General features: G+C 39.8%; 1 protein-coding gene across 2 annotated transcripts in view; it reads right to left on the bottom strand.

The window, feature by feature from the left end:
• The window catches only part of PDE3A (phosphodiesterase 3A), a 265096-nt gene that overhangs the window by 33848 nt on the left and 206253 nt on the right, over positions 1-24995 (bottom strand). For both annotated transcript variants that reach the window (XM_064459571.1, XM_064459577.1), the window contains exons 3-9: positions 16450-16710; positions 13461-13615; positions 8764-8879; positions 5917-6136; positions 2359-2444; positions 1745-1914; positions 275-412 (exon numbers count right to left, since the gene is read on the bottom strand). In XM_064459571.1, coding sequence (XP_064315641.1) covers positions 275-412; positions 1745-1914; positions 2359-2444; positions 5917-6136; positions 8764-8879; positions 13461-13615; positions 16450-16710 — 1146 coding nt within the window. The remainder of the gene's footprint in view (positions 1-274; positions 413-1744; positions 1915-2358; positions 2445-5916; positions 6137-8763; positions 8880-13460; positions 13616-16449; positions 16711-24995) is intronic.

The raw sequence follows: 24995 nt of genomic DNA, 5'->3' as shown, positions 1-24995 counted from the left end.
GAATGTTTAGAAAGGTTTATGTAAACTCATTTGCAGAGAGTGGCAGGTAAAATAGGTGTGTGGTTTTTTCTTTCACATTTTTAAATCTAAAAATATAGAAATTTAAAAAGTAAGGAATGTAATGAGATGGAGTTCATATTGTCAGTTTTGAATTAGGTGGCAAGGATCATAATTCACTGGATGACCAGCTTGTAAGGACAATGTGTCCTAACATTATTTTGTCTGAATCTGTCAATAATTCAGCCAGTCATTGCAGGCAAGATACCCTTCTCACCTGACTGAGAATCCGACCACATTTCTTTCCGATTTTTTCCACCAAATCAAAGACTGGGAAGTTCCAACTATTTAGCTGTTCCATCAGCGGATCCAAGTTGTCCATAATCAGAGGCTCAGGAGCAAGTATAGGCTTGTCCTATGCCAGAAATCAGAATAAAGACAAATTTTAGCTCTGTGAAGCATCTCATGCAAAAATTTATGCTCATAAAAACTAAGGTCACGTTAGCATCATCTGTAAGCCAATGGTACTTGACTCAGCTCAGCAGAGATGTCCCCATTTCTACCAGCCCTGCAGCTAGTCACTCTCCTTTATAATTTGTTTCACTTGAATGAATAGGAAATTCTGTATATGAAATGTCAGTCTCTGAGCTTATCCATGAGAGACGTTCATTCGTTCATTCATGGGAACTATTCATTCATTTCCAAGGGAGTCTGTCTTCTTCATTGTAAAATTTGCTGCAGTAGAGAGGGAAAAGCATTCAGTTTCTGCTTCTGCATCAGGACCCATTTGATATAATCTAACATGGCTAATGGAGCTCGGTCCAAGTGAAGACTTGTACATCTAAAATGGAAACCTACTTGTTTTTCAAGGTCTGCAAATAACTGATGGGGTGTGCCCCTCCTTTCACATTTCTCCCTGTATACTTCCTTGAATTTCATTATTACTAAAAACTGTACATCAGTAAATGCCAAAATATCCCAAGAAAAATGCCTTCTCTCAGCATGTCAAACTCCAGTTCAACAGATTACAATACATTTTTCAAGAGCTCATGCCAATTTAAATTTGTTAATTCAGTTGTACAACAGGCTGTGAAAAGTTTAACTAAATTCCCTCTACATGTCAATCACGTTTACAGCTGAATACCGAAGTCATGAGAAGAGCAGCATTTGCTCACCATCCTGCAATGTTCTTATGTTCAAGACATACACCAACAAAACTATCATGCAGCACCCTCAGACAAGTGTTAATTTATTTTAAAATAAGGGCCACTGTATTTATTACCCAAGATTGCAAGGCCATTGAGAAAGTGAAGTGGCTGAAAAGGAAGACTATGTATCATGCTGGTAGTATGAGAAGACAATTTCTCTTCCTTCCAATTTTTTCCCTTTAAAGGCAGTGCTAACACAGAAGCCAAACATTTCAGAAATGCCTAATGCCAGATCCATAAACTTATATTTTTTCATCAAAACAGATAGTGTTTCACAAGTGGCCAGTGCTTAGCAGCTGTCACGCATTTCAATGGTTCCTTTCAGTTTTTGAAAGTCAATCCTCGTACTGCAAGGTAGGAGCCTGCTGCAATTGTTGCTTAAAACCATGGTTAGAATCTTTAGACAGCCTAGGTTGTTTTGGTTTTTGGTGTGTGTGTTTGTGTTGGTTTTTTTGGTTGGCTTGGTTTTTTGTTGGTTCCCCCTCCTCAGTGTCAGTATATACTCGGTGTATTGTGTGAGTGGAACTTAAACAAGCTACCTCAGGTGCTATTAAGGGGTGCAGAATGATGGTCTCAGGCGTGTACGTCCTACAGACAGATCCCTTCCGCGTCTGCTCTTTGGAGCAGTCTGCCTCATCGTCATTTTGTACGATATCGCTGCTGTCACTGTTGTTGGTCTCATAGTCAGAAGTGGCTTGCGCAGGATCATCTACAACAAATCACAAAGCTTGTCATGTGAACAGCAAGCATTGCATCAAAGTCATCCTGTGACCTTCTGAATAATAGCAACAGGATCTCTGACTCATAATACATATGTGCTGCTTGGCTGGGTCCAAAGTCGGACAATCTGTCCAAAGACATTAAAGCATATACCCTGCAGAGTGTAAAAAACAGGATCAGGGATTGAAGAGTAAGAAAAATTCTGAGGACTGTTATTTGAGCTGACTAGGTTAGATGAGGGAAACCACATTTCCTTTATATTTGAACTAATGAATTCTTCATTAGCATTTTGCACATGTTGTACATACAAAAAGGAAAGGAGCCTCAAAGACAATTTGTACGGTCTCACCTACGTACGTTCTCCTTTTATGACAGACCATGAATGATTACTGAATTTTACGGGATGAGGAGTTTTTGATGGACAAAGTATTACCTGTTCTGTTCAGGGTGTGTGTGGTACCATCATTTCTATCTAATGTCCCATCACCAGCTTCTATTTGGTTATAGGGTCTGCCACAGCTGAAATACATTGAGAGACATGCACAATATAAAGAACCATGCACATTAGATACAGTCTTATGTAAAATGATTCCCTGCTGACAGCGTAAGATTATGTCACACAGTGCAAGCTGTAGTACAGGGTGCATTCTCCAGACAAAATTACAAAAGCGAGCTGAAGTTTTATTGGAAGTCAGGAATATAAAAAGACAAGAATACAAAAAGACCTTGGATTAATTGGCCACCACCATTAAATGTGTTGCCATCAGTAAACCTAAACCATGTGATTATTTTTTTAATTGAATTTTTTATTCTCTAAGATTATCAGTACAAAAAAAAAAAATCCCTGGTTTTGTACTACCGCTGCCCTATAAACATGAATTAAAATAATGAAAACGTGCCAAAGTGCCATACAATCTTACACTATTCAATTTAAACACAATCATGATGTGGCTTTACTCTCCTTTTCTTGCTTAAAACTTGAATAAGTTCCTCTTAAGGAGGAAAAAGGTACTTTGGCATTACTTCAGTGACAATACACCAAGCACATCAGAACCAAGGCAGCATTTTGGACAGAACATGAGGTGAGTGACCTGGCATCCAGACATTTAGCAATGAAACAAGAAGACAGACCTTGCTTCATCATTCCCAGAACAGGAAGACATGGGAGGGATCACAATATCACGGCCTTTCCAAATGACTGGCTCTTCCCTTCCATTAAAATGCTTTATTTCTTGGGTGTGATTCCCTTTAAGCCCTAAATGTGAATTCAATACCAGCTGGAACATTTCAAATTACAATGTAATTGCATTTTGACTGGGTCATCCAAAACATATTCCGGAGCTTGGTACGCCCTGCAAACATAATGAATTCCTGAAAGAATTTTAAATAAAAATACAAATCTGTATACAATGATACTTGTAGTGCATAGCCAAGCAAATAAATCTTGCATCACTCGGGTTTATGAACAAGATGAAAAAAATGTATTAATTTCTCTCTCCCACATTCCTTGTGGTTTCCATAAGGTCAACACTATCAAGCCAAAATGTAAAAGTAAAAGAGAAAGAGAGACTTTGATTGGTTGTAATGCTACAGGGCTTTTGCACCATTATGAGTGTACCTCTTTATTTCCAGATGATATGCAAAAAACTCACCCTGATTTAATACGTATGGTCCACATAAAACACTATATTAAAAAAAAAAATACTGAGCTACCTAGTAGAACACTTGAAATCTGTTTTATGTCAGAATTAAATGTGCCCATGCAACTTTAACTCAACACCCTTCATGCACAGGCATTATAATATACTACTTAATCACAGGATTGTTTAACATTTTTTCCACAGGATACCTGCCTCATCGACTGCAGAATTAAAAATGATTACTTACATATTATTTCAATGCAGTTTTCAAACTCTGCTGTACTACCATCTTGATGCCACTGCCTGGGTGGGTCTGACTGAAAGCACTGAACCCATCAAGAGTTCATTTTCTCTCTTCTTGTAGTCTGGGAAGGGGTTGGGTTGGTGGTGGCAGAGGTTTGCTGACTTGGTATGATTTCCTAGCAAGGCAGGTTTTTTGGCAGTGGATGTAGGGGATTGCATAGTATAAAGATTAGTGATATGCAATGAGAAAGTTCAAACATGAAAACATTTATTTCCAGTGTTTGTTCATTTAACTCTCAGCTTGTCTTAGCCTTTTAATGTCTTTGTGTTTTTGTTGTTGTTTTTAATTGTGCTTACATTAGTAAGGGTTGCATTATTTTTGTGCTGTTGGTTTGGCTTGTATCTGTGGACTGTGGATATGACATGTCTATATACTAATGGTTAGAAATGTGACAATGCTTATGATTTTTCAATAGACATTAACGGAACAGTGACAATTAGTAAGAGTGGTTGCCAGTTCTATCAGCAGTCTTTACACCATAATATTTCAAATAAAATGTTTGTTTCAAATAACCAACAACATAGTCTATATCAGCAATGTAACATTTTGTAATGCTTATGCAGTCTAAGCATTTGAAAACAAGGAAATTAAGAACCTAAATATGTTACGCAACCTATGTAGATCACATAAGACAGTAGGCACATAAAAGTTAATGAGCATTTTACCAGGGATTACATTGAAATCAAAGACTACACATATCAAGAAAATATATTTCATCTCTGTCTACAGTAACCTTATGTTGATTATTTTTTTTGACATTTTTAATGCAATTGTTAACTGTTTTCTTTAACAAAAGGCTTCTAGCGATAACTGTTACTAGTTAATGTAATAATATTTTGTTGAAGAAGTAATAAAGGCAGTTTAATAAGACAGAAGCAAACTTATGGTATTTTTCTTATACGTAATATGGTTTTCATTTCAAATGAATCAGCGCAAGTTCCAGTTTTGCAATACCTTTGGAAAACTTTTAAAAGCGCTTAGTTTCTGTTTAGTCACCTAAATACATCTTAAAAGCCTGTCAGAATCCTAGTCTGAACTCTGGTGAGGATGATTCCCTTGAGCAAACTCGTGATCTCAGTTATGACTTTCTCACACCCACTTCCAAGCCCTGCACACAGCATACCGAGACACATCCCAAGTCACGTGGCTGAGGCCAGAAATGAAAAACTATTTCCAAAGATAGTCAAACTTGATAACATTTAACCCAGCCTCAGATGACATGCCGTCTGCTGGCTAGCCAATAGTCAGGAATCACTCACTGCTATGACCAAAAGTAACATCTAATGAGTAAGGTAACCTTGAAGCTGCACTGGAACAGGCTTCTAAATACCACTGTTTCCCACTATTCTGAACTGGACACATATTGCAAACTCCAGTAATCTAGCTTAGCAACTGAATCCTTTTCGAGAAGATAAGCAGAACAACTTTCTTTCCAAAATGATGATTTTGCAGAGGAGGTCTGCCTGATCTAAGAACAGACTACTTTAAAGTGTGAAATTAAACTGTGTTACTGTAACTCTTCACAGTAGGAAGAACTCGGCTGCAGCTGATTTCTGGAAAAAATCTCAATGCTACATAACCTGACTGTCTAGGGAGGACAGGATCCACTTCTGAGAGAGCACTCAAAATTACGTAGTCTTCAGGCATTGTTGGCACACCCTTATCAGAAGGCTACAGGCCAGCAGCTTTTAAACCCTAGCAGTCAGATTTTTCTGTCAAACATCAGGTGCCTGCTGTGAAAGACTTGGCCTCTGATCTGAAAGTGACTGTTAGCGTTAAGGGCATGGCATAAGAAACACAAGTTGTTAACATGAAATCCAACTTTGGGATCTGCAAGTTACTGATGAAGAATTTATTCATGAATCAGACTGTGCACCTGACTGAGTAAAAGCTATAAATGTAGCTAACTGTCTTGCACTTTAAAAGCATTTTGTAGCATTAATCTACACACTCATACACTAAGAACTGCTTAGATATGTGGGCCAAAAGAGCTTGTTCATGAGAACAACGTGAAACCATTCCAATGCATGTCAAATTACTACCTTACCTGCTGCAGATGACAGAGGGGCTGATAATAGGGTCTGACATGCTAGGTGCACTCTGAGTAGAAGTTAAGACTTTGTGTGGCTTTGCACCTTGCTTGCTGTCAATATCTGTAGAGTCTGGAAATGATACAGATGATGTTTTTCCGGTAGGACTTGTAGCAGGCGTCCCCTGAATTGGTGAATGGCATGGGGAAGTGAGAGGTGAAATATTTGGCGGGATACCTGTCAAGAGAAAACACGGGTCTTGTCAATTAACAGAAGTGGCAGAGGGTTGTATGAGTTCACTGTGCAGAAATACTGCTCTTGAGATGCGCAGGTACCAGCACAGCTTCCAAATGGAAAAATAAAAAGAAAATCCTCCTTCACTCTGAGCTAAGCCCACAGATGTCACAGAGAGATAAATCTCCATTAATATCAGCCACTTCTACCTGCTCAAGGTCTGGCTCAAAATATGAAGAATATTCTCCTTGATGAGCAGGATGCACTAACTAACTGGCAGGCATGAAATGAAAGGCATGCGTTAGTGGCATGACTATTGGTATCAACATGTTCTAGTGACAGAGACACCAAACTCCAACTAGGCAGTTCCCAGACCCATATGCAGTTTCTCTCTGCTTCACTGTCTCCATCTGTAAAGCACGGACAAGAAAGGCTTACTCGCATTCCCAGCACATTTGAATTTCTACATTTGTGTAGACTAGCAATAAACAAAAAAATTATAATTTTTTGGTAGTCATACATTATATGAATATAAGATATTGCATTTATGGTGCCATTTTCACATTCCTCACAGATTTCAGCCTTGAACTTGTGCAGCTTGAGTTTATTTTTCAATATCTGTTGCTCACTATGGGAGACTTGCAACCATTATGTGTACCTCATGGTATTGTACTCCTGAGCTGGTGTATCATAAACTGCCAATATCCACATGTGCAAACACGAGCAAGATGAAGTTCTCTCTGTCCCTTATTCTATACAGGCACCACTGCCAAGATGAAATCCATCAGCCAGTCCCAGTGTTTGAGATGAAGCGCTGCCTTCTTTTTGAATCCACTTCACATTTTCTGGTCTCAGACAAAAAGGACCCATTCCCAATAAAGTGCAGAGGAGCAAACATAATCTATCTTAAAAGGGAATGCATGTAAATTGACTTACCTCCTGTTCTAAAGTTTGTAGGAACCCAGCACCAATTAATTTACCATGTTCATCTTCAAAGCCAAATGATATAAAGAGCTTAGGAACTTTAACTGTTTTTACATTTGAATTGTGCCCGCTGTCTAAATGCATTCCAGACACAAAAATTGTCTTAGAATAAGGCAACATGTTGACATAAGTTTATGAAATACTAACCTTGAAGGATATATGTATACAGTTCCAGTGTTTTTTCCTGATAACAACTTACTGTGATATGAGGTTAAAATATGATTTACTGTTGACAGCCAAGAGTTAAAAATAATCTCTGACGGTTACTCTGACAGTTGAGATATCCAACATCTCCTAAATTTTGATTAGGGTATTTCTCAGCAAACATGTGTTATGTATTACTGTCTTAATTCAATTATTGCAACTAGGATATTATGGTAGTCTTGAGATCAGAAACCTACAGCCTACAGAAAAATTAAAAAGTTATCAGATGGCCATGACATATGGAAATTGCTTTAAAATATAGAAAGCCTCCGTTTCACATTTATTAATCCTTTGAGATATCCGCTTTCCATCCAACAGAAATATGGCTTCAAAAACATATCGCAGTCTGTTAATTGCACAGGGGACTGAGTTGGATTATTATGTATTATAATGGCTGATAGAGAATACAATATATATGGTCATCTTTCAACAATTTAAAACAAGTCAGGGGAATTTTAACAGCAATTTTTGCAATAATGTTTCTAATAACCCTGGCTTTCTATTACTAGTCTGGGCTCCTGTCCATTGAAATATGTTTGGTTGTGGTTTTTTTTTTTTTAAGGAGTAATTTGCCAGGGTAGGTAACCAAAAATAAACAAATTAACCAGGAAAATGCAAATCTATTTTCAATAATCCAATGTTTAACCATTTATTGCCAAAAGTGAGAGAACACATGTCTTGGTACAGCAAGGAATTTTGAACAATCAAGATAAGAAAAGAATAATAATACAGGAAGAATTTTTTAAAGTACATCCATCTGCTCAGGTCCTCCAGAACTTTTACACATGTACAGTGCTGAAGAAATAAAACAGTAACTTCAATGTGATGTGAAATTACATACAAAAACACTTGAGTTTACCTCAGAATTTTGCCAAAATAGGTATAGCTAGCAGAATTTTAAAATGCTAATGTTTTCATGCAAAAAGCTGAGTAAAAAGCCCTCTATTCCTCATCTCTAAAAATCAGTAAGAGCTACCTGGACTTTCTCAATAACGAATATACAGAGATAGACCTCTGAATGATAATGGTTTTGTCTTGGATATATTTGCATAAGATGGGTCAGTTGCTACCTACAGCTCCGAATGACATTACGTAGGTTGTGCAGTTAATCTAACAAATATTACAGAAAACACTCAGTTCTCAGCCCTGCTGTACTCAAGAGGTTTACATGGATATAGATCACAACATAATTTAGTTATGCCACATCATGTCATGACTAACCTCTGTAAATCATAAAATTAAAAAAATTTACAATGAGCTATACTAATTTAAGCCACTGTTTTGTTTTGTTTGCCTTTTTTTTAAAGAAAGGAAATAATTATATTTATAATGATGGAAAAATAAGAAAAGACACAGATTGGACAGAGATCAAAAGCAGCTGCACGTGCCAGTCACAGAGAAGCAGCTAAATGAGTCTGACAGAGCCACAGACACCCACTCACCTTGACGGCTCTGCCTTTTGGCATTCAGGTGGTTGGTAGACGACATGGCGTAGGAGGTGGAGAAGGACCTGCTCTTCGTGATTGTCATCAGAATTGAGCTGTTCCAGGAGTCAGTGCTGCAAAACCAGAGTGCAAACAAGCATTGTTCGACACAGTAAAAAGCCTCAATGGCAGACCTTAAGAAGTTAGGAGCCACAGCAAGAAAAATGTAATACTGAGATAGCACAAAATCTGATGAGGGAAAGAGCATCTATCTGTTGGCTGAACTGCTATTTGTGAGGCACTCAGTACTGCATTCAGCAAAAATACGTAAAAGGCAGATACTCCAAAGCTGGACTTCCTTCAGTGCTGAGGCCTATTCACTTTATTTATACAAAGATGTCTTCATTATATTGTTCTGACAGTACAAAGAAGCTTAAAAGTTGACTTGAAATAAGTTAAACATATATTCTTTTTTTAATGCCTCCTTACAAGAGCCAGAAGTGCCAGAAGTTCTCAGTGTAAGTGAACAGTCTCCTTGACTCTGCTGCAACCGCCAAGGCAGACACCCAGTAACTCTTTGGGCACTGGAGGAGCTCCTCGGGAGGCTGGAGGAGGCTTGGAAGAGCCCTGCATTGCTGTTGCTAGTGGTGTACCTCTTCTCTGGGTGAAACACTCATGCTCTAGTCAACTGAAACACGTGCTGCATCTCAAAAAATATCCTATTGACAGACCCTGAAGACATTGGTCATTGATCCAAGAGAAACTTACCGAAGGAAAAGAGGGTGCACGTGTCTGTGTGTGTGGGGAACAAAGGCTGGTACCCTACAACAGGATAGGCACATGTTTTCAGCCTTCAGGCTATAACTGTGTACCAGAAGTTGCCAAATACTTCTGTAAAGCAAGATAATTGTGTTTATCATTGTTTTCCTGAATGACATTCATCAGATGTCAGCTGCTTGCAGGGAGGTAGCACTGGCTCTTATCATGAGGCCTGTGACTTCTCTGGACAGATCTGTTAAGCCTCTCAGGCTTCATATTTCTTCTCCCAGCCTCACACCCAAGTGAGGAGATGATATGCAAGACAGAAGACAGTGTTTTAAAGCATCCTAGTCCCACCTGAAATTGAAAAAAAAACTTGGGAAAAACCAAAATGTTCTGAAATAAAAAAAGCACGTAACATTGTCTTAAGTCTATAAAAACATTATTGTTTTGGAAGAGCAAGCACTACCTACAAAAATATTTGCTGGTTGTCTCTGTTGGCCCAAATTCCTATAATCTGTGATGAAGTAAGATGAAGAAAGAATCCAGCTGTTTTTTAAAATTTGTTTGTTTTGCGGTTTTGGTTTTTAATTGACAGGAAGAATATAACACACTGGTCCACTGTAAAGAAAAACCAAACCAAATCAAAAAACCCCAGACCACATTCTTTGACTTCTTAAGGGAGAAGATATAAAAGTGACTGAGAGAAGGAATGTGAAAGCTCTGTTATTTTCCCCAAATCATTTGAAGCTATAAGACGACCATGTTTTACCAGTTTAGTGACATGGGGTTGGAAGAATACAGGATTACTAATCTTAAACAGAGATTTAAGGTGGATTTTTGCAAATATGTGACTACAGAAATCTAGAGGTGATGTCCCAGACTGTGAGGAACGAGTTGCAGATTTTGTAACTGCAGAATAGGCCACAGGGCAATTGCAGTGTCATTTCCCCTCTCCTACCCTTCAAGCCATGAAATGTTTCTTTCTCTGTGACCTGTGGTGTGCTTGAATTTGATACACTGGAAGTGGCAGATAATCAAGACTTTTTTTTTTCCCCCTTCAGATCAAAATTCTTTTCCTTGAAAGCAAATCTGTATTGGTCTGCCAAAACTTTTAAAGTTAGACTTACAGGATTCATTTTTACCCTTTCTGGAATACACGTTGTTTCTCCTACTGTAAAAGATGAACTGCAAACAGTAGGCTGGGATGCTTGACAGAGCTATAATTATACAATTGGTGACATTAGATGTAGGAAGAATTGATAGCCTCCTTAACTGGCTCATCGTGCAGAGTTATATAACAACCGTAGAAAAGGACCAACAATAATATTTAATTGCTCTCCTTCCCCCTCTGATTCCCATCTTAGGATGCTTACATACTATGTAAGTCTGGGATCAACAATATAAATCAAATGCACTCTGGGAACCACAGGCTGGTGACTGAAGAACATTTCCATTTGGTTATATCTTCTTTATATTTACTTTTACTGAGATATATGGGACTCCTCACAAAGGCAACTTTGGCTAGCCACGTATTTTTCTTGCACCAGACATTCAGTCTGCCTTGCAGGCTGCCTTGAGCACCTAGGCGCTCTGCACAAGAGCCTCCTCTATGGGAAAGGTTTACGTGCCTGGAAGAAAGGCTGACCAAAGCAGCTCTCTGTGGCTACATTCACCCAAGCTATGCAACAGCAAACACTGGTGATATTGGGCCATCTCAGGTCTTATCTTCTTCTCCACTACCAGCACCAAATTTTGAATTGCAGAAAACCACGTGAGTCTTCTGATATCATGGATCTAAATTATATTCTTGAATTTGGTGCTTTTGCTCTGCTCCTTTCCCCATAGCAAAGCATGTCTCCACACTCTTTCCTCATCCACCAGCTCCAAAATGATAGCCCTTGCTGAGGTGGGGAGGGGACGTGAACTCACAGGGTGGCACCATATCTATCAGGCTGCACGACTGACTGCCCTCCACCCTTCCTTTGAAGGCTCTGCTCCTTTCTGACTAGAATAGAAAAACACTGATGGAGCCAGAAAGAAAGAAATACTGATGAAATAGCTATGCAACATATAATAGTTAACAGTGCCTGGGACCCAAGCCTCTCTTCTCTCAGTCAAGCACCCTTCCCACAACACAATCCATTCAACTCCTTCCTTCACTGGCTGCTACTGGATTATCCGCCACAGCCCTTGTGGTGGGTTAAATACAGCTCCCCTCAAGCCATCTGGTAGCACGGAAGTCCCAGAATTCAAGGTACCTAGGTCTAAGTGCCCTTAGGCAGAGAAACAACTTTATTAGGGTAGTTGTCTGCAAATGCCCTAAATCACTCAGCTGCTGGCTGTAAGCAGCCGAACAGACACAACTTCTCTCTCTCTGTTTGATGGGAGGACTATGTATTTTATGATACTGGCTCAGGGATCAGGCCCTGAGAGAAAGAGAATGGGTAAAAGCAAGTAGGGAATACCTAACTGATGTAGTCAGTCATGAGGGACTATAGCCAGAAGATAAAAACCTGTCCCTTCAGAATAGTGAGAACTAGTGTGCTTCTGGATGACTCTGAAAGACTTTCAGGGATGTGCCTTAGCAAACTGGAACTAAATTTTGCTTTGGGCACAAAATGGAGTAGGTAGGTACCTCAGCCTATGCAAATCTCTTTGCAGATCTAGTGCTCTGTTTCTATGATGCTCTATATGAGCATAACCTTAAGGTGTATATGTCGTCATTGAATCCAGAACATTTTCCAGGCAAGACCAACAAATAATGTACAATTCCTCCAGTGACTTTGCTGAAATTCATTTCAAGGCTTCATTAATTATTGCTTTGTAGTTGTGACTCTTCCAGTACCAGCACCTGCTTACAGAACCCTTGAAAATATGGGGCATCTTAAATGAATAAATAAATAAATAGAAATGGACACTCAGTCTGCACACCAATAAAACAGCTGTATGTATTTGCTTCCTGTGGCAAATTAGGAAAAGCCTTTTTAAGTAGATGAGACAGCTGGGATTAAGGATGGGACAGTCAGGATCCTGAATTCCAGAAGCTAAACTCTGTGGTCAACAGGAAAGTAGTGTTCCACTGCACTGCTTGAAGTTAGGGAAAGTACAGCAACCACCCTGCAAGAAAACTTTACACTGCCCGTTTCATTTTCAGCTTTGCTTTCAATCTCTTCTAGCAAATTTTCATTTGTAATTTTACTCCTAGATTATACCCTTTTTTTTTCTGAATGGTAACAAATCTCCTTTCTTCTCTCCACTAAATCACTTTTGGACTTATCTAATTCAATAGTTTTTGTTTACCATCTATTGCTGGTATTGTGTTTGCATGAGTTCATTCAGGGAGCCCTATAAGCTTTCTTATATTCTGGAATTGAATGCGGACATGGGCTGCAGAGCATGACAGTACTGTACAGCCTATGATACTCCATTTCTATGGACAAACACCCACAGAATTATATATTTTGGGAGGATCCACTTAAAATCAGGCTTTGTGTTCTGGAAGTTAATACCTAAAGGATGGAGAACTGCTTTATGAACTGGTTTAATGACAGGAACACATCACTAGGTGTATTCTTAGAAGTGATGTTCAGCAGCTGGGCTATTTGTGAAAATTTTTTCTTGGCTAGGCAATACCCAATGGAGGAAACTGCTACATATCATGAAGACTTTAACCAGATACCTTGCCTTGTTTCCAATTTTATTGTGCAATTCTGTACTTTGCTAGCATAAATAGATTTATTATTTTATTTTGCTTCCAAATAATAGGAACAGTTTTGGCATAATCTGACTAAAATTGGGAATGCCACTTCTTTGGCAACCCAATTTAGAGAAACATGAAGAAATGGTACTAACACGCTTTGGAGTCAGCATTTTTAAATAAGGGATAGTATCACACAGAACCAAAGCAATTTGCCCAGAGAGAGACGTAAGAGAGAGAGGACTTAATTTGTAACCTGGATGAAGATGATTCATGAGGTTTGATGCTGGCACTGCGATCCCTTCTCACTGGAGCTGGCTCCAGTGTAGGTAATCCTGTGGCTGATGTTGTTGTGGTCCAAGTTGAGGACACTCGTCTCAGCAGTCCTGGAGGCAAACTTCTCCGTAAGCGCTAGAGAGAAATCAGTTGCTTAGAGTTTATATAGGCTTACAAAAACTTTAAACATGCAGAAGAAAAACATTTCTGTTTGATTAATTCTGCCTGACAACATCCAGTGAGGTACCTCCAATCTGGATTCTCCCAGGTCTTATGGTGCCTACTTTCTATTCAAATCAACACAGCCGGTGCTTTAAATGCTTGGAGGGTCTGGACCACCCTCCTTATTTCAAGTTTACAAAAAGGCATATATCCACAGCCCCATAGCCACAGATGTTTTGCACTTGGAACTCTCACTGGAGCCAGCCATTGTTGGTTGTGCTCTTTCAAAATTTTGGTCATACATGATGTGGCCAAAGTCTCTTAAACAAGTCATCAGGGCCACAAAGGTGACTCAGGGATTGGAGCATCTGTCGTGAAAGGAAAGGCTGAGAGAGCTGAGATTGCTTCGCTTGAAAAAGAGAAGGCTCAGGAGAGATCTTACCAAGGTATATAAATACCTGAAGGGAGGGTGTAAAGAAGATGGGGCCAGGCTCTTTCCAGTGGAGTCCAGTGACAGGACAAGATGTAATGGGGCAGAAACTGAAGTACAAGAAATTCCACTTAAATGTAAGAAATTTTTTTTTTTTACTGTGAGGATGATTGAGCACTGAAAGAGGTTGTGCAGACAGGTTGTGGAGTCTACATCCATGGAGATACTCAAAACCCAATTGGACATTTTCCTGAGCAACCTGCTCTAGGTTGAGCCTAGAGAAACCTCCTCCATTGAACTTGCTTGAGCTGAGGGACTGGACAAGATGATTTCCAGACTGGAGTAGTCGATCTCCAGATGTACTTTCAGCCTCAACTATTTTCTGTGATTTAAACTGTCACAAATTCTCAGAACCAGAGATCCAAGGCAAGAAAGGCTGTAAGAAAAATAAGGGAGGGGAGCTCCAACTTTTTTCCTGCTATATTTACCCAATCCAAAGTTCACCCACTGAAATAAAACTTTCATGCTCTGGGATATGATGTCTCCTGAAAAGCTTAGAGAAAGTATCACTTTACAGCAGATTTTTCTTGACTCCCCTGTGTTTTTCTTTCACCTGACTCCTCATTTTCTCCACTAACACATTGTTTTTCCAAATATTTGAAGGCAGAGATAATAAAGGATGATGATAGAGAGTCTTTGTGGATCCAGTTTTGCTGTTGCAGATGCTCTAATTTTATAAGATGTTTCTCTTGTAGTTCTCGTGAAATGTTTATAGTTAAGAATTAAAATAAATATGTCTCTGTGATGAAGAGCTTTGACTTTGCCAGAGGGTTAAGAGATATGAGATGGAAGAGACTTGTGGTTCTGAAGCTCAAACTTAGAGATAAATACGTCAGCATACTATCTCCTTATCCTTATGCTTAAGGTAAAGACCCTAAATCTATATTTAGACACTTAAATAAAGGACTGCAAACTATTAGTTTTATGAACCATGATACATTTAGGTCAGTGAATTCTTCAGTCAAATTAGTTCTCTGTAGCATTAACTCATTTCTTCATCCTTCACTTCTCTTCTCCTCACTAGGTGTTATGCAAACTGGTATCTGTTCAGCGTGTTTGCTCATGTGATGGCAGTGTTCTTCTACATAACTTTTCCCCTCAGCCTAGAGTACAGCCATTGTAGACATGTACATGAAAATAAATTGGAAAATAAGCCTAAAAACCTGTGAACGTCCATTTCATATATACAGCTGCTGCATAGGTAAAGAGGGTAATAATTATCATCATACTAAAATATCTTAAAAAAAGGTTGACAAATGTTGCAATTCAGATACTGGGAAATGCAGGAATGAATGCTGGCTGTGCCATTTGAACTGTTAAAAAAGCATTTGTCTGTGCAGTGTACTCTGCCTAAATTTAATTTTACAAGGGAAATTTTGGTTTAGCCTCAAAAGTGAAATGTAAGCCTTGCAGGACAGCTAATTAGCAATGAGCCTACAATTCGAACTACTTCAAAGCTGATGCGTTCTTTCTAATAGTTCACTTACTAAATGTGGGTGGTTAACACTAGTTATTTCCTATTGGATTCCTGAGCATTCATAAAGCCATATGTCAAGGGAGTAATATGTGTATTATTTTTTTTGGTTCAATCTTCTTTTTCTTCTTAAGACTACTTCTCATGAGCTCACAATATTTGTCATACTAGAGTATTGTGGTGATTTTATTTGCTTGTTTGGTATACAACATTTTAAACTTGATACAAAGAACCTGCAGGCCATCAACACTTTTTCATTGACTTCTATAGGTTTGATACCTCTAGCTAAAGGAAGGAAAGAGACACCGAAATTCATACAGAATTTTAATTTCCAATCTCCAAAGTGGGCAAAAAGGTCCCTCATATTATTACTTAATTCACCACTGCTCATTGCCTAGGATAGTCACCCCACATGCAGTGGCTCAAAACTTTTGAGTGGGAAGGGAATTTCTGTGTGAGAAGTAATGGGGCAGACTTGTGAGCCTGGATGCTGAAGGGCATTTGCTTGCTCTGCTCCCTATCATTTCTTCTCTCTTAAGCTCCAGCCAACACCTGTGAGGAAATAAGCACACTATCTACGTGAGCTATCCTGTGTGGTACATCATCTTCTAAAGGTGCCTGAACCAAAGTTAACCTGGCCATGAGTTGAAGGATACATAGGAATTGTCTTACTATGCAACCAACAACCTATTTAGGTGTCCTTTTATAGTAGGGTATGATTAGTGCATAAGATGTTAATCTGAAGCAAACAAGCAAAAAGCCCAGTGACATGTCCCACTAGTCCAGTGCTGTCCCTTTAGGGAGAGACAAGTTACAAGATGATACACAGGGTCCAGTACTTACCTTGGGAATAGCTAATTTCTCTCCTTTCTCTGGACATTCCTCTGAGTCAGAGCAGGTGTAGTTCTCACTGAAGGACACCAAAGGGTTCACCCTTGGCTTGTGGATGGCCTGGAAGGTTAACTGCGTATTAAGCAAGTTGCTCACTGTTCGCAGCGAAGTACACACATTGGGGGGCAGCGAAGGATCTGCCAGAAGGTCTGTAATGAGCCCATGTGCTTCTCCCATGACAGCGATATCCACTGTGATACTGGTACCAGAAGACTAAAGAAGACAAAAATAATACCTGTAAGACAACAGCAGTGAACAACCTGCTAAGCAGTATCTAAAGCTGTGGTGAATTCTCTTCACAACTTTTGTTAAAGCAGTTACCCACAGAGTGGAAAAATCATAACATGAAGTAATTTTTTAAATAAGGAGAATCATGCTGAATAGATCGATCATCAGGCATAATGCTCACACCCTGCAAAGAGTTTGGAATTTCATCATATCTGATTTCCCAGTTTTCACCATCTGCAGCTGACTTAACCCATCTGAATGAATTGATCAGGCTCCCTTCAGAGGCACAGTCAATGGCCAGGGGCTTTTTGCACAAATAATTTTGGAAACATAGCTTAGGATGGGAGGAGTCTCTCTTGAGAGATTACTTTCCACTAACTACAGAGGCATCTAGAACAACCAATGTTCAATGCTTACACTTAAACGAATGAAATGAATCTCAAGCACATACTGAGATTTTTAAAACATCTCCGTACTATTTAAATATAGCATTCTGGTATGGTGGCAACAATATTCTTCTCCAAGCAATTGGATATTGGACAGCTACACCAAAACTGAAATGGAGTAAAAAGTAGGTTTTCCAATCTTTATTTTATTCAGACAGAAGCGATGAGAATAGTTACTCTACGACTTCTACGAACAATTCAGATGGCCCTTACTTTCGCTTGGGTTTGAAATATATCCCTTCTTTACATATATCACAGAATGGTAGGGGGGTTGGAAGGGACCTCTGGAGATCATCTTGTCCAACCCCCCTGCTTGAGCAGGGACACCCAGAGCAGGGGGCACAGGAACGCATCCAGGCGGGTTTTGAATGTCTCCAGGGAAGGAGACTCCACACCCTCCTTGGGCAGCCTGTGCCGCTGCTCTGGCACCCTCATAGGAAATAAGTTTTTTCTCATATTTAGGAACATTTTTCTCATATCACTTAGGAAGAATTAATAACTAAAGTATACGTAAGCAGAAATAATACCAAGGAGCAGCTCATATCACCAGCAAACCTCACACACCCTACCCAGTACATGTATATAATTGATCTGTAAATGATGCATGGCAAACCTACTGTGGTTTGCACAGTAAACTGTTTTTGTTTTGCCCAGGTAAACTGTCTTCATATGTGTAGTCCATCCAACATATACACAGGTATTCTAACACCACTGTAGCAAAGGGCTTCCAGTTCACGCACAAGAGGGTTGATCCATAAATGCATCTTTCAGTTTCTCCAGAACTTCCTGACATTCAGCAGCTCCAACTACCATCTGTCTCGAAAGCCAGTAGGGCAATACATTGGCACTAAAAGAAACAGTCTATTGCCAAAAGCAGGAAAGTTAAGTTGGTGAATTGTCAACTATATTATACAATTGCAAAAGACTGAGGATCTTTAAAATCTGCTAGAGGAATAATGAGACTGGATCAGCACAGAAGTAGAACAACTAGAAAGGCATGTGGCATATGAACCTTCAATGCAGCAGTGACATTTCAGTCTCACTAACTGATGCACTATAAATCACCGTAAATTCTGTGTGGAATTGCTAATTCAGGACACTCCAAGACTGACCATTTTTCCTTTGCTGTGTTTCTGACACACAAGCTCAATCCTGCTGCTACCATTAGGGACTTTTCAGCAGGTGTAAGTGCAGTTTGCCAGAGAGACCATTCCAGGAGATTTTGTACTAATTTGTTTTCATGTACTTAGAAAAATCTAACATACACAGGTTTCCAAATGAGCAAGTTATGCCTGTGAAAGAACATTTGCGTTTCTTGGAGCGGCAAGTACGTAGCATGGTGAATTGGGCAGACTGCTTAGCAGGAGAGTGATCATGGCCCCGGCCAGGAGTGTCTTGCAAGTGACAGCATTTATGGACCTCACAACACATCAAAGAACAGCGTAACAGAGCTTGACACTGCTTTGTTATCATAGAAGGCTCAACAGGCAATAGCAAAGTATTTCAGAGGAAAGTGATATATTAGCTAAGTATAGCTAAACCTCTCCCCACCATCTTCCCAATTGCGTAGGGTGGACTTCAGGCCCTCGGCAATAGCCGTTTCACTCCATTGATCTGCTCCTTGTGTCCTAGTTCTTGCTAACACAGGATCCACATCTCGTGTCCTACTTTTTGTGAAGTAAGCTGCAGGACCAGAAGACAGGCCTCCTCACTCACCATCCTCTCACACACCTAGAAAACCAGCCTCTTCTTCCCACATTTCTTTTCTTTGTCATGATACCAAATAAAATAAACCAGAAACTCTTTGATATAACGACGTGCTATTTCATCCTACTGAAAAAAATTAATGGCTGAAGTTAATCTAATGGCTCTTTCACTGCTTAAGCTCTCAGGAGTGCATGCAGAAAATTCTGGCAGATGCTAAAGAAAATTCTTAAATTAAAAGACAGGGCTTGGGATGGGAGGAATTAATTATCTATCTTAACCTCAGTCCTGAAAAACAGACCAAAGGGGAGTGAGGAAGAATACATCATTCAAAGTGCGATAGGAGCCTCATATTTTCAGCAAAACTACATAATCTACAGTTTGAAATTTTATTAAGCCTGGAGCCTTGAGTTGTTGACTGCCAGTCAGAGACAGAGATTAATACTTCAATGAAGTAAACAAGTCTGACTCAGCGGGCCATAAGCAGAGGCACAGATTTTGTACAGCAGTACTAACAGTTTGCAAAGCAGCCAGCATTGTTCTCCATGATTAGTACCAAGTGGGGAGAGGGAGAGCCCTTTTCTTCTCAACGGTGAGTTTCTGCCACATGGTCTCCGACATGTGGGGCCGCCTTGTCACGTCTCGGTGACCCCTGCCTTGACTCTGGGACCCAGACAGTTTGTCTGACTCAAATGCCAGGCTGCGCTGAGTTATGCGAGGAGTTGGTGCTGAGGCCATATGGCCCAGGAACCAGGAAGAGAGATGCCGCACACCGGGTCTGCATCCTTCCTCCTGAGCTGTGTCTGCACCTCACCACGAAGGACAGCTTGCACTCAAATCGAGTCAGGTACCTACACACGTAACACAGAGTAAAGCTGCTGCAACCCATACCCCACCAGAACAAATCAGTGGAAGTGAAGCAATCGGTCGTTGGAAGTGTGCCTCACACCTGGGAAAGGCTTGACAGTTTGGCAATAGCACACATGATACCACCTCACCCTCTGCACAATGTGCTCTTCCTACAGCAAGGTGGCAGGACCTTTTGCCCTTTTGACGAGAAGGGCACTACCTGAAGATCTGACACTTTCCACTGACACCGCACATGAAACCCATGCTGCCATCCACTCTGCCTGCATGGAGCACGCCCACAGAGGTCAGGTCCGTGCCTGTAAGGAGGTGCACGCTGAGTGTCTCTCACCAGGGCTGAAACAAGATGTACATGCTGCCAGCGTAGCCCAGCCAGGGTCACCATAGAACACCAACAGCAACAAACTGTGCACCGTGACATCCTGCATTGCATGATATTTCAAAGTGAAAACACTTTACTCAGTATTTCGAAGGCATTGCTGTGTTGTAGTTAGCTGAGCTGCTTTAAATGGCACTTTATATATATCATAGTTATGGTATTGTTTGAACTACTCTTAATACTTAGAATCAGAGCATATGTAAAAGGAGAACAGACCAAGCTTAAATTGCTTTTGAAGAAAGAAGCAGGGTAAGCACAGCTCTAATCCACCGATTTCAGTATAATAATAGAACAACCCAAACTGGTACGGTTTATATGTTGTAATTTAATTGCACAGAACTTATATACAGGAAAACCGTTTCTTTTGTGAGAAGACTATTTGATCTATCTCAGAATGAATTTAGAGCACTATCAGACTAGCCTGACTAGACAAAATTACAGGTATTTAAATTATTATTTTCTAAAAGTAATAATAACAAATTGACTACATGAAACCATTTAAAAATATTCTATGTTTTAGATTCTCTATTACAAAACAGTAGAGAACTGTGTATGCTTTGCAAACCATTACTCAGAAACTAAACTGTTTTTCCCTAAAGGGCAAGGAAACCTGGAATTTTTTATAAAATACATATGATGATGTGAAACAATATAAAGATTTATGCAAGACAGTAAATTGCTGAAAATTTTAGATTGATGTAACGGTATATATGCATATACACACACATGCACACATATATATGCAACACAGTCTTTCTTTTATGGTAAAAGTGCATACAAAATCCACGCTCAGACTTTGTAAGTAGTTTTCTACTAACATGCATAGCCTCTGCGTGAACTGATCTGGATTCTTTCCAAACCACTTTACTCATCGAAACTCAAAGGCCGGATACTTGGGAATAGAGGCACGAACAACATGCTTGCAATCAACACTAACAAACAACTAACTTGATAAAACAAAACAAAACACCCAAAGAGCTAAGCTAAAGTGAATTTAATTTCACAATGGTCATTTACCAATTTATGCTAATAATTGTGAATGCAGTTTCCTCCCATGAATTTTGGAGAAGATTGGCTTACTGTTCACTTCGTGACTTCATTCCAACTCTGATTTAAAGCGATGTCATGCAGTGACTAAAACCAAAATGCTCTAGGGCATGAGAATGAGAAAGCAAACAGGCCAGAAACAAAAGCAAAACCAGATCAAATCAACATGCTTATTGATAACTAAAGTAAGGAGCAAAAAAAAAAAAAAAAAAAATTCCTTACAATGCTGAAAACCAGCTGGTTTTGTGCTTTCTTCCTGCCTCCTCCCCCCTACCCTCCCCTTTCTTTTTTTAAACTGGCATCCAGGTGGGTGTTTTAGGCTGTGGTAACATCTGGAACTCCTAACTGGGCCCAAATGCACTTGCTGTATGTTTTGGGTCTTCTTTTTATGTACAGAAATAAAAGAAAGGATTTTTCCCTAAAGATCTCAATATGAAAATTAAGATGGCCAGATCACAGTAGGATGCATGAGAGACCAGGGACAGACGTGCACTGTTCAGAGCACCAACTGTGCAATCATCTAAGTTTGCACGTGTGGGGACTTAGTGGGAATTTGCAAGAAAACTTTCACGTACCAGGAAGCACACATACTGCTGCAACTGTAGGACCAAATCACAGGTACCATGTCCCACTGTCACACAGACAATTTTTGTCATGGCAGGAAACTTATCTTCAAGGAACACTCTCAAATGCAATGTGAAAACAATATTCTGGTAAATTTTAATGATCACTTTGAATTTTAAGGTTTGAATAGTTTATTTTGGATTCTGTAACATGGCTAGAAAAAAAACTTTCAAAATTTGCATAACCTTCTGTAGGCTTTTACATTACGTTTCATGAAATCCCAATTGTTTTCTTATATTAAATTATGTATAAAAATCTGAGAATAGCTTTTCACTCACTAGGTGAAAAAGCAGATAAAATTGTGTAGGAAAAACAAATGTAGTAAAATAGGAATGACAAATTCCTTTATCCATAAGACCTGATAGATAAATTTAGTATACAAATTGTTCTTGGTTAAGAAACAATTGACCCACCTGTGAAGCAGATTTGACATCCTTATACTTAACAGATGCCTTACTGGAAATAGAAGTCTTCCCCCTGCCCCTCATTGGGGTTTTGCATATGATTCTTATAAAACTGAACACATCCAGTTCAACTAAAAAATACTGCGTGCTCTGCACTCTACAGGAAAGGACAATTAACATGACAACATGAAACAGTCAAAACTTAAGCATAATAAAAAAATAAAGAAAGGGTCAAAAAAAACCCCTACAGTTATCCAACACAAGCCACAATGCATTTCACACAGCCTCGTGTTAGGGAAAAAATAAAACCTTCATTTACTGTGGCTTGTACAAGGAAAAAGACTGAAGGCAGAGATGCTGGCCTTTCACCACATTATCTTCAAGAACACTCCGTAAGTGAAAGAATGGGGGAGGTGAAGAGGGAAAAAAGGAAAAAGGCAGCATCCAGCTTATCTTCAATCTTCACACAATTATGAGCAACAATAATTCACAATCTGATATAGTTTCTAAGTCACATCATGAATGCTCAGGCCAAGCTGTCTGGAAACAAAATTAAAAGCAAATATAATTCTCCATTATTTTAATGTCCACAAAGTGATTTGAAGGATAAACATGAATTGGCTTCTATGGAAATAATGAATCATTTTAAAGGCGCCACAGACTTAACTACTCCACCTTTCACTGAATGACTAAGGAGAAAAGAAAAGTGTGCGTACAATCCTTTGACATTTCACTTTTCTGTATTTAAAGCTGCAGAACTGGAGTTGTACCCAGACTTCTTATTTTTATTTTACTCTTACTTTGTACTTGGTACACAAGATTTTGGGTTCTCTCTTCTCTGGCAAGCAAACAAGACATTTATGAGAATCTTTTCTCCACCTTAATAAAGCACAGCAATTTCTCTGCTCCCTGGCAGTGGACCAGCTGCAAGCTCTGTAAGGCATATTCTTTGGTAGGACTGAATATCGCACCTTCCCTTTGACTCGAAGAAAATCTTCCTAATCAGCAATGTAATAATTAATTTTGCTCCCGATTCTTTACAGCACTGAACAACATAACCATAAAGCAAACACTGAAGCACAAGAGATGAGCCTGATTGTCCAGCTCTGGAGCCCTCAGCACAGGAAACACATGGACCTGTTAGAGCGGGTCCAGAGGAGGGCCACAAAGGTGACCAGAGGGATGGAACACCTCTCCTATGGGGAAAGGCTGAGCGAGTTGGGGTTGTTCAGCTTGGAGAAGAAAAGACTCCAGGGACACCTTACTATGGCCTTTCCGTACTGAAAGGAGGCTTATAAAAAAGATGGACGCAAACTACTTAGCAGGGCCTGTTGCAATAGGACAAGGGGTAACGGTTTTAAGCTAAAAGAGGATAGATTTAGACTAGATATAAGCAGACATCTTTTATGATGAGGGTGGTTAAACACTGGCACAGGTTGCCCAGAGAAGTGGTAGATGCCCCATCCCTGAAAACATTCAAAGTCAGGTTGGAGGGTGCTCTGAGCAACCTGATCTAGTTGAAGATGTCCCTGCTCACTGCAGGGGGGTTGGAGTAGATGACCTTCAAAGGTCCCTTCCAACCCAAACTATTCTATGATAATGAGAGAAGACTCTGGATCTTGCTTGAGCCATAGCGATTATGATTTTGATCCTGTTATATAGTGTTTGGGATGGCACCACCATAACAACACAGACCTCCCTGGTAACAATTACACTGAACTGTGATCTGCAGAGCAGAAAATGTCATGACTGCCACACACAGTGTGTCTGTAGGCGGAGGACTTGCTAGCATGATGCCAGAGTCCAAGTATCACAGTGCAGCCAGAGGAAATTTTTTGAAAGTAGTTCTGCAAACAGAGGATCTAATGAAATGGGTCTCACTGAAGAGTTTTATATTTTGTCCACTCAGCACTCACTGCATTGCAATGACCCTTTCCGCAGTTAACAGCTCTGTGACCTGAGTCAGCAGGAGGCAGCTGTGCCTGGAGCTATGTACACGCTGGTGAGCAGGCTTATATGTCTCTCTGTTCATAATGTCTCACTGTGTTTAATGGCCAGTCATCTACTACCAGGCAAGGACACTAATTTGGACCTTCCTCTGGTATCCCATGGGTTGCCATGAAATTTCTAGGAAGACAGTAATCTCTGATGCTTCCCCCCATCTGCCAAATTTGACTGAAACTGTCAGACAGCATGATCACATAATCCTACTTTCTTTAGAAAACCAGGATGAAAGCAATACCATTCTTCAATGGCTCTACTATTTAATCTATTCAGAGTAATCCCAAACTTTGCAAATAATTAATTTGGAGCCTTTCAGAAAGAGGCACTGGTTTGAAGAAATGCTTTTTTTCCCTTTCTCATAAGATCAGGGGAATGTATCACCATTTATAGCATACTTTGGGCTGCAGCTGCCATCCTACACCTCTGTCTTAGGTGACACCATTCACAAAGCTCACAGCTACAGCTGACTGATCATCTCTCACAGGATCTTTCAGTTGTGATAGCTTTGTCAGCCAAAGAGCTCAGACCGAAATGATCTGTGCCTGTTATTTGTCTGCGGTGAATTATTTCAGTGTTTGAGAAAAATTATTTAGACATTTATAAGAACACTGTTGGAGCATTTTATCCATGCTAAAAATTCTTGGTAAACTGACCTCATTTATTCTGCAGCAGGCACTGAAGGTGCACTAAGGCCTTTTGCCTTCCTTGACCTGATATGTTCAGATTTAGTTATACAGCCCCTGGGAAAAACAAAACCAAAGCTAGCCTTGCACGACCTCTGTAGGTTGTCAGAAA

Source organism: Phalacrocorax carbo, chromosome 1 (genome assembly GCF_963921805.1).
Source record: "Phalacrocorax carbo chromosome 1, bPhaCar2.1, whole genome shotgun sequence".
Classification (NCBI taxonomy): domain Eukaryota; kingdom Metazoa; phylum Chordata; class Aves; order Suliformes; family Phalacrocoracidae; genus Phalacrocorax; species Phalacrocorax carbo.
Note: the sequence above shows the minus strand (reverse complement) of the source record. Positions and strands in the feature narration are given on the sequence as shown.